The 16,194-nt window shown below is 40.7% G+C and overlaps 1 protein-coding gene across 2 annotated transcripts in view; it reads right to left on the minus strand.

Annotated features, from left to right (window-relative positions):
- The window catches only part of RHEB (Ras homolog, mTORC1 binding), a 42,952-nt gene that overhangs the window by 15,299 nt on the left and 11,459 nt on the right, over positions 1–16,194 (minus strand). For both annotated transcript variants that reach the window (XM_075082279.1, XM_075082280.1), the window contains exons 2-3: positions 7,639–7,710; positions 748–815 (exon numbers count right to left, since the gene is read on the minus strand). In XM_075082279.1, coding sequence (XP_074938380.1) covers positions 748–815; positions 7,639–7,710 — 140 coding nt within the window. The remainder of the gene's footprint in view (positions 1–747; positions 816–7,638; positions 7,711–16,194) is intronic.

Here is a 16,194-nt window from a genome sequence, read left to right on the forward strand (position 1 = left end):
AAAAATACAGGGGACTCTTCTGGTTTGGAGGTTATTTTTGTTTATTCTCTTTTTTAATATAGAGTCTTTCAAAAGGCAGCGCATGGAATGTGCACTGCAAGTTCAGCCAAGCAGCACTATACGATGAAAACCTGTACTTCGTGAAGCTACTGACCATGCCACAGGACACGTGTTCACTGTCTCCTCCTGCGCTCCCCGTCATTACATGAAGCTCAGAAGCATGCATGAATCATTACTTAAAAATGTAAACAAACTGCAGTAGTTTGTTGGTAACCTGGTAAGTACTACCTATACGCACTTCTGTCTACTCCCCATGAGTATTTCATGGATATAAGTCACGGTGGTATAGCTAGAGCACACGAAGAGCAAAAAGTCATGGAAAACTTCTCTATAGTTTACTGAAGTGATGTTTTCTATCTAAAGCAAGACTGCTAGTTTAGTCTGTAAGTATCAAGCAAGCTACTTATGAACTTCCGGTACAACAGAGTCAGGGCACTTCCTTCTTCACTTTTTTAGGCATATGTTCAATAGACAGGAGAAAAAAAAAAAAAACAAACCAAACAAACCACACCAAAAAACCCATTTAACTAAACCCTACAGAAACATTGCTCTTTGGTGACTAAATGACAAGGCAGAATAATTTATGTTAAACTTCAGTTTTGGGCACATGTACCAACTTAGCTCTACAGGAATATGAATACTTCTCTTAACTCTGAAGAAAGTTTCAAAGAAAGAATGATAACTTACTTGGCCAGCAGTGTCAACAAGCTGAAGGTGATATTCTTGGCCATTTACTGTGATCAGTTTTGTAAAAGCTGGAACAAATAAGAAATACATACACATTTCAGAATCATAAACAAGGAAGGGATCAGAAGCCACTCATCTATGCCATTGTCAGCCAAGGCAGTAAGAAGAACTTCACTTACAGGCTTTAAAGTAGCAGTAAAAGGCTAGATCAGGTGGGTGTACTCTTTACTAGCATATTACAGACCCAAAACTCAGACATTTACTTCAAAATTTCAGATTTCAGAAGATTCTCACACTGAATGCAGCAGCTTCTCCTTTACTTACTTAGAAATGCACGTAAAAAGCCTTTCCTTGTAGGAGACTTCCAGGCAACCACAATTTGTGGTAATGCAAGACACTTAAATACAATTAGCATCAAAGCTAACTCTGAACTTATTATAGGACATTTTCCTCAGTTTCCAAGCAGTTTAGCAAAATCAATTTCCTAAATGTAATTACCATGGGGTAAATTATCTGGATTAAAAAAAAATTTGAGGGCTAAACCACACACAGCCTGACTTATGAATATACTAAACCTACACAATGAGAATTTAGCTAGAAGCTCACCATGATTCTACCAGCCTATCTAGTCCTCAGTCAGGAAGTACATTCAGTCCCTGAAAGGGCTGAGCACTGCTTCTCTTCCTCAGATTCACGAAATGCCAACGCACCGTGAGCCGAGGAATCATACTGACTGTTCGTATTATGTAACTGCAAAAGCAAACAGTGTCGCAGCTCTTGTAGGAATAACGTACTACCGAGCACTATATGTACCAACCAGAGCACACAAACCTTGGCTTCAGAGCTTTGCCTTAGTGTTGCACTCAAGACACAATTACTGGGCAGTACTGATACGTTGAGTGAAATTTGTGTTGTCCTCTGGTTGAGGTGGTTTTCCCCAATACTAACAGTCCTAAGAAGCTTCATCTTTCCTTGCAGTGATGAGCAGGGAAATCGCTAATACTGCAGTGACCTGTTCATCATACTCTAAATTGTCCAACAGCTTCCCAAAGCTGCAAAGCTGAATGTTCTCAATCCCGCTGTGCAGCCCCCTGCCTACGCCTTCTGAGTTTTGTAAAGGCTCTCCTAGAAGCTGAAATTCACCAACTTTCTTCTTCCCCACCAATGCCTGTTGCCCTGTTGAGCCTCCACAATGTGAGCATTATATTGAGTAAGTGGGCTGAAATATCTGAAACTGGAGGTTTCAGCCCACCTAGTGAATCAAAGCACCCTTTTTAAAAAGAGGAATAATTCAAACAGCAAAGCCAAACTAATGCAGAGCGTCTAAACAATGTAAAGCGTACCTACAGCTTCCATTACAATACTGACAAGGGCAATCTGAAGTGGAGCCTCAGAGAGCGAGCTCCTACCTTACCCTGCCCATCCCCCGAGAAAGCTGCTTTAGCAGATGTGTGTGCAAGCTGCTATCAAGCCACTGTCTGGACGCTGTTGTCAGCGCTGCGCAAGATTTTAGGGTCATGAAGCAAGAATCCACAACAGCTTTTTGCCCTGGGTGAATACTATGGTGGGGACAGAAGCAATCATTTGAACAGATGTTAAGATGCAGCGTTGCTATATACAGTACCGCTCCTTCAAATCAGAGGGAAAACAGACTCATCTGGAGAGGTACTGCATTACCGGGTATATTAAAAGTAACAGTCTCTAGTCTCTTGACACTTCACGTACACATGAAAGCACTCTGCAATCAAAGAAGCTTCAAGAGCCTCATGAAGTTAATATTTAAAAAGGGACAGAGACAGACGGCAGCTTTTTCAGACTATTCTAGAAGCCTAGAATAGACCCAGCAAAGACATCACCATCATCAGTAGTGGAAGCGGAGTGTGACAGAGCCGGGGGAAGGGAAACAGTGGTGGCGTCACCACAGACTGGGTGAGGAGAACTGTTAGTTCAGTGCAGAGGCTTGTAGCACTAGGAACAGCCCACTGCAAGAACACAAATCTGCTTTGATGCAGTCATCATTAATGACTCCCGTTTCTTTGCTGAAGCTTTTAAAAAATATTCCTGGTAAGAATTTACTCCTGGGAAAAAACTGGAGCTCTATGAAATGCTGTTAGTGATTCACAGGTCCCCTTGATCAAGAGGAAGTCTTTACTTCCAATTCCATCAGCTACCAATCCTGGGACACATTGCCTTCTGCTGTGCCCTTGAGCAAGACAAACAACCGATAACACGATCATGGCACAGTATGGCTCTTCCTGGTATGACAAGGACAGATTTCAGCAGACCTGAACAAACTCTGCAGTCCTAGTCATAATGTTAGCACCTGTGAAACACTGCTCATCAGCAGAACCATGGGTAAAGCCTGTTATAGCTCCCCGAAGCACACAGATATCAGAAAAGTACGTGCTTATAGCTTGCAATGCATAACTCGAGTGTAGCTATATGAGGAAAGCTGCAATCCCCACCTTCACCTACAACTGTTTCTAGTTCTGATGCATTGCTGAAACCTGGAGAATTCAGTGCTGCAGTGAACAGCACAGCACCAAACAGAGCTATGCACACAGTTCAGGGTGCAGCAGTCAACAGCTGTGTTGCACAGAATTAAAGCCATTTTGCTGTCAGAGAAAGTCCTGGTAAAATTAGATGCAGAGCACAGCCCTGAATGCTGCTACACTTCAGCAGAAGTGTAACTTATGTGGCAACTCCATGAGCTGCTGCTGATTGTTACCATAAGATCAAGTATATTTCAATTAGACTAACATGAATGAAACGATTTCCACATGCAAGTCAAAAGACAGCTGCTGTGAAAACAAGACATTTTAAGAAATTAGTACCAGGCATATGAACGCAGACTTTCAGATCAATAGTGACACTTAGTAAAGGTATGAGAGTGGTGTAACATTATTCCCACAGAGCTACTGGCTGGTGGTTAAATACAGCCACCTTGTAAGTGTTCCTCGGTTACTACCTTCTGCATCCCTTTCTTCTTGTCTCCATTCTAAAGCCAATGCCTATCACTAAACTGCCAGGACATCTTTTACAACGCTGAGATGTGTAATGCAACAGAGCTATTTTTGATATTTCGCAGAAGCCTCATTTCTACCCCTTGAGAAGGCTGCTCACCAGCAACTCCTGGGAAGAAGCATACTTCACCCTTCCAGTGCACCTGCCATGAAATACATGGACGAAGTTTAGCCTTAAAGAAGCTTCTAGCAGACCCATCTAAACCTATAGGTATCCCCTCCATAACTACTAGGGTGCCTCCAGCCCCTTTCCCTCCTCTGATACGCTTCTAATCACAAGTGTATTAAAACACATGGGATGGAGGTAGGAAGCCCTTGGAGGAAGACTGTTCCTCCCCTTAGGGAGCTACTGAGCCTGTTTAGGGGAGAAAGGAAGACAGAGAGCAGCACAGTGCTAGAAGCTTCTCTGAAACTGCAAAGAAAAGCAGAAAGCAGACAGGCAGGCCTCAGAGGAGCTGGAAGAAACATTTTTTGAGACTTGGGCAGTCAGTCAGCTTTTCTGCAACACAAAACAACTGAATTAATGGTAATCAGAAACATCCCTGCAAAGATGGGGGTGGGGGCAGTTATGTCTACATCTTCATTATCTATTCCATTTGACCTATTTGCTTTGAGTTCCAAATCAAGGTTCTAGTTTTTATTCCAGTAAAATCCTTGCGTTTTAAATTGTTCTGGTCTTAGCTCATCTGAGCTACTCTGCCTTCAGAGCCTCACCCAGCTCAGTGTCCACACAGACTCCCTCCACACACTCCTGCTCTGCAAGGATCTTCCTCCTCTTTCCAACACTCCTGCAGGCAATCATTCTACTAGTTTCTCAACCTTCCTGTCTTAAGAATAGCTCCCATCGTGGTGTCACTCCTGTCGGGACATTCAAGAAGGGAAATTCTATTTTGCTAAGCAATTAACTCTCACCTCTGCTGCTGCCACGAAATGCTACAAGTTACTCTTCCCAATACACAGATTTACTAGAAAAAACTAAATTCAGCATGCTCAGTAGCTTAAATAAATTAATTTTCTGGGTCTAACGCAATAGAAGCGAAGGGTGAAAAGCAGCAGCGAAGTGGTACTGACTTTGTTAAACACTAAGTGAAACCTGATGCACCTTTTTTCCCCCCTTTACTACTTCCAAAGAAGGTAGAGATCTTTACACTGGAGAAATGAAACTACTAGAATACTAGGTCTTATTCCTATTGCTCAAGTCTTACATGCCATAAAACTTGGTCCTGTAAGAGCTTAACTATAGCTTACCTTCTATACAATTTAGCTTTAGACTCGATTTTTGTGCAAGTTTTACTATTTGAAGACAAAAATTATAAAGATTAAGCTACCAGCAGCACTGCAGCTTTCTACCCTTTCATCAGTGCTGGCAGGACACTGTAATAAATTATCAGTAACAATTTTCTGGAGACAAAACAGAAATCACATAGGCTGGACTATTCTTTACCCTGTATATTTTGTGACACTAATGTAGACTCAGTCACTAGATGAAATTAAAAAGGTTTTATAACCTGCTAAAACAAGCACTGGAAAAACACAGCGTTCTCCAACACCGCCCCTAGTACAGGAATCTGGACTTCTCAACCCCTTTTGCCAGCATCGTCAACCAGATTTGAAATTACAAGCTAGGAAAACAATAAAAGAATTCATTACCTACTTTGTCATATGACCCTGCACAGAAGCAGAAATATACAGCTGGGAGTGTCAAAAGACTGGATTGATCAAAGTTTTATATTTGGAACAAGGATTTTAAAAAGATTAAGAGCTTAGGTCAAAAGAATGGTTTAATACTAATCCCATCAAAACTAGTTGCACACACCTTCCTTAAAAAAAGATACCTTCAATATCTTTTACATTTTAGTGGTAAGTTTGAAAGTGTTATCTCCTCCATTCTTCACAGAAGCATTTTTAAAGAAGTCTCTCCATCAGGCCTTACAGGGCTTAAGGATGGGACAGACTTCCTACTGTTTTGAATCTCAGGGCACATCTTTGACGTTTTCAATCCCTACTCCTCAGCAGAGTGTTCTGATGCAAGAAAGGCCCTTCGATTCTCTACCTTTCAGAAAGCAAATTCCTCCAGCAATGCCGCAGCTCACAAGACTTTCACCAAGTGAATAATGCTGTTTTCCAAACAAAGAAGAAATCAAGTGATAAGTTGAAAAGTCTTAAGATGCCCCTGCCCAAGAAAGTTTTCATGGCCATAACAAGCTCAGTGTTTAGAATACAGATCCTTCAAGCAGACTACAAGAGTCAAATAAACGCAGAATTCATTCAGTGTATTTTCATATAGTTAATAAATGCTACCAGTGTGAGACATACAACTATGAAGTTACTAGCAGTTACAGACAATAGGTTTCTATGGACAAGAGCCTGTAAAGGATGAAACAGGCCAAGGTGTCAAAATCTTAAAAAAGATACAGACTCAGTATTTTGGAGGGATTTTGACTCCATGTTTCTCAAGCTTTAATCATTTCCATATACCTGCATAAAACTAAAAGATTACTTTAAGTGATTTGTATTTATATTGCACAGACAGTGAAAAATAACGTGTCCCAACTGATACTAAGATTTAAAATATAGAAGCTTAATCCCCAATATTTTGTCAGCAGCTCTAATTAAAAACAAACCTTATTTATAATTCTAACAAAGTAAAAAGGGATGATGGAAAATGTTACTATTAATGACATCTGTATAAGGACTAACAAATCATTCAGGTCAAGGGGCAAATTATCCACCCTGGCTCTCTGAAGCAAATTTAGAGCTTCTCAAAAAGTAGCATTTGAATTTTAGTTCTAAGCAATAAAACAACCCCGAGTAAAATATGCTGAGAGCTACTGATTTGTAATTATTACCATATATACCCAAAAGAAACCTTGTTCTGCTGGTCACTTCATTCAAAATTCCAGAGTATCCCACAGGGTCAACATCCTACTGCACAAATTCAAAACAGAAGAAACATGTGCTACCCCTGCATTTCAGAAGTCATTAAAATTCAAGCACTCCAAGGTTAGGATCACGATATCAAGGTTTTATTTGCCATGATTAACGTCAGCCAATAGGACCAAGTTACTCAGCCTAGCGCCACAGTTGCTCAAGTACTTTACGGCTACTGCTAGCTCCGAAAGCGGTGGTTGGACTGTAACAAATACCAAGTAACTCGCCTCTGAAGTAACTTGTTGCTTTTTGCAGCATTTTTAATATTAGTATATTTACCTACCTGCTATGCTAACTATTCACAAAGGCACTATATAAAAAAAATGCTAAGAGAATAAGAGACACTTCAGAAGTCAGTTACCCAGTATTTGCAGCAAGCTGCTTGCGTACCAGGCTTGTTATCAAGCAGCTGGAAATCAGTAATTTAAAAGACTATCATGTTATTGTGGCCACAGCATGTCTAGCTTCTAAGGTAGTCATTTGCTCCTGACTGGGATGGCTGGCTTTGTGTTCATCGGGATATACTGATCAAATGAGACATTTGAGGCTTTGGAACACTTCTATGTAGTGGCACATTTTCATATAGGTATGACATACTTAATTTGAAGTGGCCTGACTATATTAGTGGAAGTAGATGTCCAACAGCATACATATAATACAAGAATGAGATGCATTTTAGTCAGATTGATTTGGTTTTCCTTCATTTATTGCTGAAAGACAGTTTAGCTGTTTGGAGAAACAGGCACACAGTGATTTCCATGCTGAAATACTGTAAACTTGGTAAGTTTTAGTAGTCTTCTAAAGCAGTGCTTAACAGTTAATTAATGAGCTTTAATGCTAATGTGTAAATGCCCACGTAAGTAATATGTATAACCACAATGGCTTCTGATAAAAGTTAGTTAGGTACAGAAGAGCAGCTTGAAAGTGATTCACTTACTGTTCTCTATGGTTGGATCATATGAATCAACAAACTGTCCTTCCACAAACTGAATCGTCAGTGAAGATTTTCCTGTAAAGCAAGGAAAAGGTAATTTGTATTGAAACAATTCCATCAGGCTGTTATCACTTTACACTTACCGGGAGATACACTAATGCTTTTATAAGAGCCAATACGAGCTTTGTATGCTTCATTTAAACATCTACACATGACAACCGACCTATTTTTAAGTTAAGTGCCTATTCCTAGTAACTGGGTCTTCCAAACATATAAGTAGTGCAACAGCTACTCGGCACATGTTCGGCTTTTGTTTTAACATAGCATAATTTAGGCGCCTCCTCCAGTATAAAACAAATCTAAAAGTAGCAGCGTCCAATTCTCATAAAATTAAAATTTAACAAACTGGTATATTTGGGAAGGTTTTTCTGTCAAGAAGCAAGGAAAACTAGAGAAAATGTTCAGTCACTGCACAGAAAACTAGGAACTTGGATGCAATTACCCTCCTCTTATATTAATCCTCTCAATGCCACACTACAACAGACCGGTGGCTGCTGTATGTTAAGCATAGTGATTGAGAGGGCATCCTTGCACTTTTTTCTTTTGAAAGCAATTTGACTGCTACCTTTGCAGACAATATTCCCAATTTCAGTTATGCTGATCTGATCACACACACCCCAATAAAGTGTAATGCAAAATGTTGCACTTACTACCAGACTGAAAAAATGAAAACTAATTTAGTCTTGAAAGATTTTAAAAGATGGTAAAAGTGAATCGTACACATTGACCATAAAAAGCACCTCTAAAGCTCTGCAATTGAAGACTTTTCAAAGCAGTACTGAAATCTTAACACGATTTCCATTACAGCATATCTTCTACATTTGGGAATCGACTAGATCCTATTACATTATGTTTACTGGACAAATACACTCTTACAAAGATTGCCAAGTGCCTTAGCTGCTTTTGGACATGAGCATATTCTCCATGCTCCCTCGTACTTTTCTCATCAGCAAGAAGCACAAACAAAATACAACCCTGAGCTCAAATTTAGACTCAAGACCATCCTCCTCAGTGGAAGCCTTTCAATGACATCAGAAGTCACCAACGCTGTGGATGAATTTGTTTATAGTAAAACTATTTTCAACAATTAATTGCTCTGGATAAAGATTTCCCACTTGCAGTGCTTAGACCATGCTATGTTTATACTCTGCTGTAGAAAAAGTTATTTCCTAAGCATTCTTTCAGGAGATACTAAAAATCAGTTTTCCATTTCCAAACCCCCCATTCTTGCTTCATCATACAAAGCTCTTGACTTACTCACATTTGACTTTTATTATTATCAGCACACTTAGCAAGTCATTTTGTAAAAGACATTCTAAAAAAATGCGAGTCAGACAAAGTACAAGGATGAAGGTGATGCAAGGGAAGTTTGGCTTAATATTTCTAAGTACATGTACAGTCAATTCCTTCATTAACTGCGACACTTCCAGGATTTACTTCTCCAGGAGAAGGAAAAAATGTTACCCAAGCATCACCATTTGGGGATTATCTGACAGCCATAACCTTCATCAAGTCACTGCTTGGTTTATTTTAACATCACTGCACAGCTCTGCCATGCTTATCTCTTTGCTGTCTCCTATCAATCATGCCAGTTTATTCAGGATACAATGCTAAAAAACCTAGACGAACCCCAAAACGACCAACCAGCACACAACCTTTTAAAAGTTGCTTTTTCTCAAATCAAGTTCTTAGATACCGTTTTCTGATACATCTAACAGCACAACTACAGGCATCATACTGTGCATGAGTTTACAGAGAACATTGCACTTTAAGCTGTTGCTCCAGCATGGAGAGGGGCGGGGGAAGCAACGATGCACATCTGAAATCATCCTAATAAGGACAGACTTAGAATTGAGACTATGCATCCCAGCAACTTTCCGAAACTGTGTATTTTGGACACCACTTCAAGAGTGAACGAACCTTCAAGTTATTTCTTCTTCATCTATAAGCTTATGAAGCTGCTAGCCAGAGTTCATGCTTCCAGATCCTTTGCCAATACCAGTATATTAAGCTCTCCATTTTATAACAAAGTTAACTATTTCTATATTAGGCTGTTATGTATCTCTAAGATAAGAAAATCTATGTTAAGCACAGATCATCACTGAACATTTTTCCTCCTAAGAAGAGTCCTAAACTGAAAGACTTGACTGCTACCGTCTGTCTGTGCTAAGTCTGGAAACTGAATACTAGAAAGAAGTCGGAGCCAACAGAAAATGCTGCATTTAACATCCAGCTGTATTAATTACTGCTTTCCTCCTAACAGTGAAAGAGGAGGAAACAAAAACAGACAAAACCAGCTTTCCAACACTCTCCTCCTAAATTCCTCCAAGCTTTGTAACAAGCCTTCCAGTAATGATGTGTTTGTGATCACAAGAGGGTGCCTCCTTTCTTAGATGAGCCCCGGGAAAGCTCTCCAGTCTTGAATTCAGCCACGTGCCCCCTCGGGATAGGTGCATGCAACAGTATCCCACTAAAGCAAGGCTTCCAAAGGGGACACAAGGAATTTAAAACCTAAGTCATTAACACACTGCTACCTCATCTCAGCCCAAGCCCAAGCAGCACACAAGACCACATAAACAACAGCTTGGCTTGAACTTTGTCCCAGAGGTTTTATTCCAGGCCTTTGACCTATGCTTGTGGACAGCGAGGAAAATTAAGTTGACAGTTTAGCTCCTATCACCTCTTTCCCCAGAAAGATCAGGCAACGTTTTCAGAGAGAATTACAACATAAACATGTTCTGTGAGGCAGGGGCCAAGGAACTGCAAGCAACTGCATTTACTGATGTGCTAACTTTATCTCAGAGTACTGCAAGGAGGAGAATGTGGGGAGACTCTGCAGCCTAGATGCGCATACATCGCTAGCACACTTCAGCCTAAAAGGATGAGAAAGCCTGACACCAGTAGCAAAGATTAGATTAATTGGTTACTCAAGGGTGCATACCTCAAAAAAGGCTCAGCCCTAGCATGCCCTCATTTGGAACAAACACCAAAGATTTTTTTTTAGTTTGCTAAGCTTTTCCTTGTAGCATCCTCCACACAGGTACTTTTAGCATATCCACTGTTCTCAATTATTAGGAAAATAAACATCTGTTGAGACCGAAAGGAAAAGCGTCACGAGCAGAAGCAAGGCAAAGTCTGGGAAAGTGATTCACTAAACTGATGGAGACCTGTGATTTTAAGATGAAAAAGCATTTACAAAATCTTACTGGATAAGATTATGGATTAACCTTTTGACTATGTTCAGAATCACAGAGCTCAAAATTACTAAGAAGAAATAATCAACTAAGGGCAACACAGTAACTCCTCCAGCTGTACTTGCTGTGGTAACTCAAAGCACCAGATACTTTGTAGCAGAGGAGTCCGAGGCAAAATCCTCCAAGTTTACTGACTCTCCCTCTCCCTGGAGGAAAGGGCAGAAGGTAAAGGTTGGAGGAATGGGTTTTACAGGTGTTTAGAATACAAGTCCCAGGTGGCCAAAAGCTCAACTCAAGTCGTCCAGCAGTACCCAAAGGGTATTTGCATAGACAATTCATTATTTACAATATTACATGCAAGTGGTAAAGAAAAGAGTTTTCCACTGTCAAAACAGAAGAGGAACAGGTTTTCAGACAGAAAGGCATTTCAAAAAATAAAGCTGTCATATTTCCACTCATACAACAGACCACTCACTACATAAAGTGGAACATCCCATAAACACTCTGACTAGTGCAGTCATAGCACATCAGTTTCAAATGCCACCACAATTGTCAAGGCAAAACAATTGCCAAATTGAGTTTTTACTCATGCTTTTACTTCTTGGACAAGAGCTTTGGTATTTAATCTAGCCTTAAAATTTGAGCTGTAAACTAGGCAGTTTACCAAGAAGCTGACTGACTGAGCATGGGTGGGCTCATGAAGAGCTGGCCTCCCTGAAGAGGCCATGCCCTCTCTTCGGTGCACCACCACCTGCCTGCTATCCCTATCCCACATCCTTATTCCCCTAGCAGTAAGCAGAGGGCAAGCCCAGATTAAATCCTCATCTGCAGCCAACTAAACCCAAACCCAGGAGATAGAAATGATGCAACTGGCCGGTGAGCAAGTCAAACAACAGCTCCACAAGCAAGGCATTGTGCAAGCTCGATTCTGCAGCTGCCCTCTAACGTGGCATCTCCACGATGACAGCCACTGGCAACACAGTGCAGTTTATCTCAACAGGAAGAATTTCTCAATACTCTAAATCATCTGCACAAGCAATCAGTAAATAGTTTGATGGGGTCAAGAAAAACAACTACTGAAGAGCTGCAATTCTCCATTCTATAACAATTTTAGATGCATAGTTTCTTAACCCATCTTCTCCCATTAAAATGCCTGCTTATGTACTTTGCTTAACTATTAAACACTTAACAGCTGGCAGCATCTAATTCACTCCTTCCACAAGCCTAGCATCTTACCTAAGTTAGTCTGTACGTAGATCTACTCAGTCTTACCTACAGAACAAACTAGTTCAGGTTTTGTCACAAAAGGGTTCAAGAAATTTCATAATGAAATGCTGTCAGTCTTATCAAATCAGATAAGACTCACTGTGTACCCAACACACACTACACTCAATTTACTATGCTTTGCAGAGATGAAGTTTTCATACTGAAAGTTACACTCTAACATGAACATTGGGACCTTTATCTTCTTTAATTCAGAACACTAAGATGCAGAAAACGGAGACACCAGTGTTTCCACAGTGCAGGTTATCTATTGTCCTCAGAGCACAGAAAGGGACAGAAAAACTTCTTGGAGCAGATGCAGGTTAACTGGGTAGCGAAGGGAATTACAGCATCACTCGAACAAAAAACTTTTCACAAGATAGCAGATGATCTCAGAACCCATCACTAGCTCACCACTCATCTGAGGCTTCATCATTAACAACTTTTGATCATCAATTAAGATTTTTCTTCTCCCGGATACTAATTATGGCTATGTAGTTGCTATTTTGCTGTCCACTGCTATGTATTTTGGTGAGTCATTTTAATGACTATAAAAACAATACATCTGGGTTAATAAAGAATTCTGTTTCTAAACCTCTGGAGACAGTGATACAGTAGTTTGTGTTTTACTCAGATGCAACTTAATTCTACTATTAGACTTTTAATCACAAGTAATTATCACTCATAAATGTCTACTTTGAGCTGTAGATTTATCCATTTTATAGTAATTTCCTTGTGACACCAACACTATGATACCAGGGTTAAAAAATTGTTTTTCTGATGCTTACAAAGGGAACCCTTGCTGACACACAGAGCTCATTTGGTGCCCTTACTTGCATGATACTCATGCTTGATTTGCAACAGAGCAGTGGCACTCCTCCTCTCTTGAAGTGCTGTCTGAGCTTTCTGAAGCACAGACTAAGGGATGTGCCCTTATAATCCTGTAAGAGTGAAAGTTCGAGGACCTCAATGAGACATCTTTTGGTAGTGAGGGGACTCAAAACCAGAAGAGACCTTCATGACAAACCAAACAGAAGTTCAGCATTTCAGGACAACACGAGCTCTTTTCCAACTTCTACAGCACTCTATCCCATTGCTACAACCGCTCCCTGCCTTCTCCTGATCTATTTTTATATTAGGATATAAGGAAACATATTTGGCAGTCTAAGGCAAAGTATCGAAGCAAGAACCACTCCTGCTGTAGAAGAGGAGGTTCACGTGATGGTCTGTAACACCAAGAACACAAGCCTGCAGGGAGAAAAGGGCACATGCTTGTTTCCCTTCCTTCTGCATTGCACAATCTTCTTGAGGTTTATCAAAGGTATTCCTCTGCAAGCCAGAAGAAATCTGAGAGGCAGTCATCTAGAAAGGAAGTCAGATGGCTTCCTTTACTTTCTCCAGATTTCAAAGCAGTCAGTCAAACTCACAAGCATATTTGCAGGCCTTTGCAAGGTTGGCAGCAATAAGCCTTCAAAACACAAACCAGGAAGTCCTAATGATGCTCTCCAGGTCATATTTTCCATAAGAAAGCAAGAAGAGACCATGTGCTTTATTCCCTGATGTGTAACAGCAAGCTTCCTCCATCCTGCTGCAGTGCTCACCCCACAATGTTCACTTGCATTTTGCTGCAATGTGTTAGATGTCCAGGAAAGTACATACAGAAAAATTCCATTGTTTTGCTGCAACAGCTTAGTTGCCAATTCCAGGCATCCATTTTGTCCCCTTTTAAGACAGTAACTTCAGCAAAGGATTGTCAGAAGAAATGTTTTTGTTATTTTAGTACACAGTCCAGTTACCTCTGCTTGTTACCCTTGTTGGCAGAAAAGCATGTGCCACACTTTGCCTGATATTTCCCTTTTAATGAGGTAAACCAATTTTAATTCCACATGTCTACTACCAGTTGTCAGAGATGGACAAGCAGTTACAAGGCTTAAAGACATCCAGAAAACTTCTGGGGCACGCACCTCACCTGGCCATGGTAGACACGCATGGGTGTAGCCAAAGCACTTTAAATAGGTCAGGGAAACTACGTCCTGGGCTTTCCTAACTACTAAGGAAATTCAGTCACATCCGAGACACTCTAGCAGTATTTGCTCTGATAAATACCATCCTCTGTATTCCCTTCTGACTTCCTGCAGAAACTGTGCATCCCTGCAGCACCTTCTCACCTCCCTCCCCGCAGCACCATGCCTAAAACATTTCAGATGGCTGTAGAAATTCAGAAGCAACTTGCCTTATCAGGCATGTCTGCTAGCCTAATTAGGAAATGTATTCCTGAACTAAAAAGTTAGGACTTGTACAGGGAAGCTTATTAAGCTTAAAGATCAGACCCTAATTCTTCAGTTTACGACACACTTAGAGGGAAAGCGACTGAACTTTGTACTGATTTCCCCCCAAGGAGGCAAAATTCAAGTTGTACTGCTGGGTAGTAGCCAAGTCCTCCCTCCCTACGCACACACTTCAAGCAGCTAATTAGGTATCCGAATAAACTTGACCTTTCTTTGGATCATCGGGTACGCACAACATGAAATGTCTCTGAAAGATACTTTTAGTAACTGCCATTGTTTCATCATTAGACCAGTTTTAAAATGCTGTGTCATTAGAATAAAATGTGCACTCCCTGCTTTAATGCATTCCCCTTTTCCATCTTCGAGGTTTTAGTTTCAACACAAGGGAATGAACTCCCAGTTTCTAGTCAGTTCTTTCTTGATGCTAAAGATCACTGGGGTGTACAACCTAAGTTACCTTTCTGCAAGAAATATCACAACTAGCAGGTTTTAAGCACTTCAAGAAGCAGATCTTTCTGACTGCAGTTACCAGCACCAGCTCTCCATCCGCTGCATAGACACTGCCTTAACTGAACTTGCAGTACAGTCTAATTTAACAGCAGACGCCAATGAACTCCACTCTCAGCATACCACACAGGACAAAGCAGCTGTTTCTGTTTACTGGGGGTTTGCAGCCATCATTTTCCTTTTTTTCTTTTCTACACAACTGGCTGAAGTTAACACCAGCCACATTAAGTTACATGATACTACTGACCCCCTGGTAAAGCAGTGTGCCATCGAACAAGCCAGGGAGCACAGGCACAAATTAGGATTTTAAACTTAACATTTCTATTAGAAAACAGGATAAATTCTTTCTTTCACTGCAAATCTCACTTATGTTTTTAGACCACCTCATCTACACCAATAACAGAGAAAGCTTTAACAGCACAGACCCCTTACCAAGACGAACGACCTCAGTCTTTCAACAGAACAGTACTGTTTCACTGAAATGCAGGTCTTCCTTTATAAGGATCTTTCTGAGGACTGCAGCCATACCATTGACTGTTGCCAATGCTGTGGCCACCATACCTCGTAATTGCTTACAACTACCTCCAAGCAGAGGGCTAAGTCTTTGAAAACATCAGTGAAATTTTCCTGGCATCATTTTAAAAAGACAAGTCTAGGAGCTTGACCCTGAGTGTATCATAACGCAAGTGAACTGCTGGAAATGCAGCTGAAATGGTGAGAAACAGTCCCTCTTGACAGCACTGAAACACATATAAAAGCAGGGCCTCAATGATCTTCTTGGTATTGCAAGAACAATAGTAAGAGATATCTTTCTCTCTTCCTTGTTGTGGGATGACAGATACCGAACAACATCCTGACAAGGGTAATGGTAATATGCCCTCTCTTGGTAACATTACCAAGCAAGTAGTGTGATATAAATCCAGCAACTCTAAGAAACTTCTGCCTCACTCTGACAACATGTCTACAGAGCTATTTGCCAGCCTGGAGCAAAACCTGAACATATTACTGATTTGTTCCAACAACTACAGGCAGGCTACTTTTATAACGTATTAAACATATACATCTCAATCTAACTGCATAATAATTACTAGACGATCTTAGCAACAAAAGGCAGCTTCAGCCTGCAGTGCTATACCTGACTATGTAAAAGCAAGTCAATGTAACAAACTCCTCATGCCCCCACTGATGGTCCAAAGTCTGATGAACCCAATGTCAACAAATGCCAGCAATGCACGTGGCAGCCAAAA

The sequence above is a fragment of the Phalacrocorax aristotelis genome, chromosome 2 (genome assembly GCF_949628215.1).
Source record: "Phalacrocorax aristotelis chromosome 2, bGulAri2.1, whole genome shotgun sequence".
Classification (NCBI taxonomy): domain Eukaryota; kingdom Metazoa; phylum Chordata; class Aves; order Suliformes; family Phalacrocoracidae; genus Phalacrocorax; species Phalacrocorax aristotelis.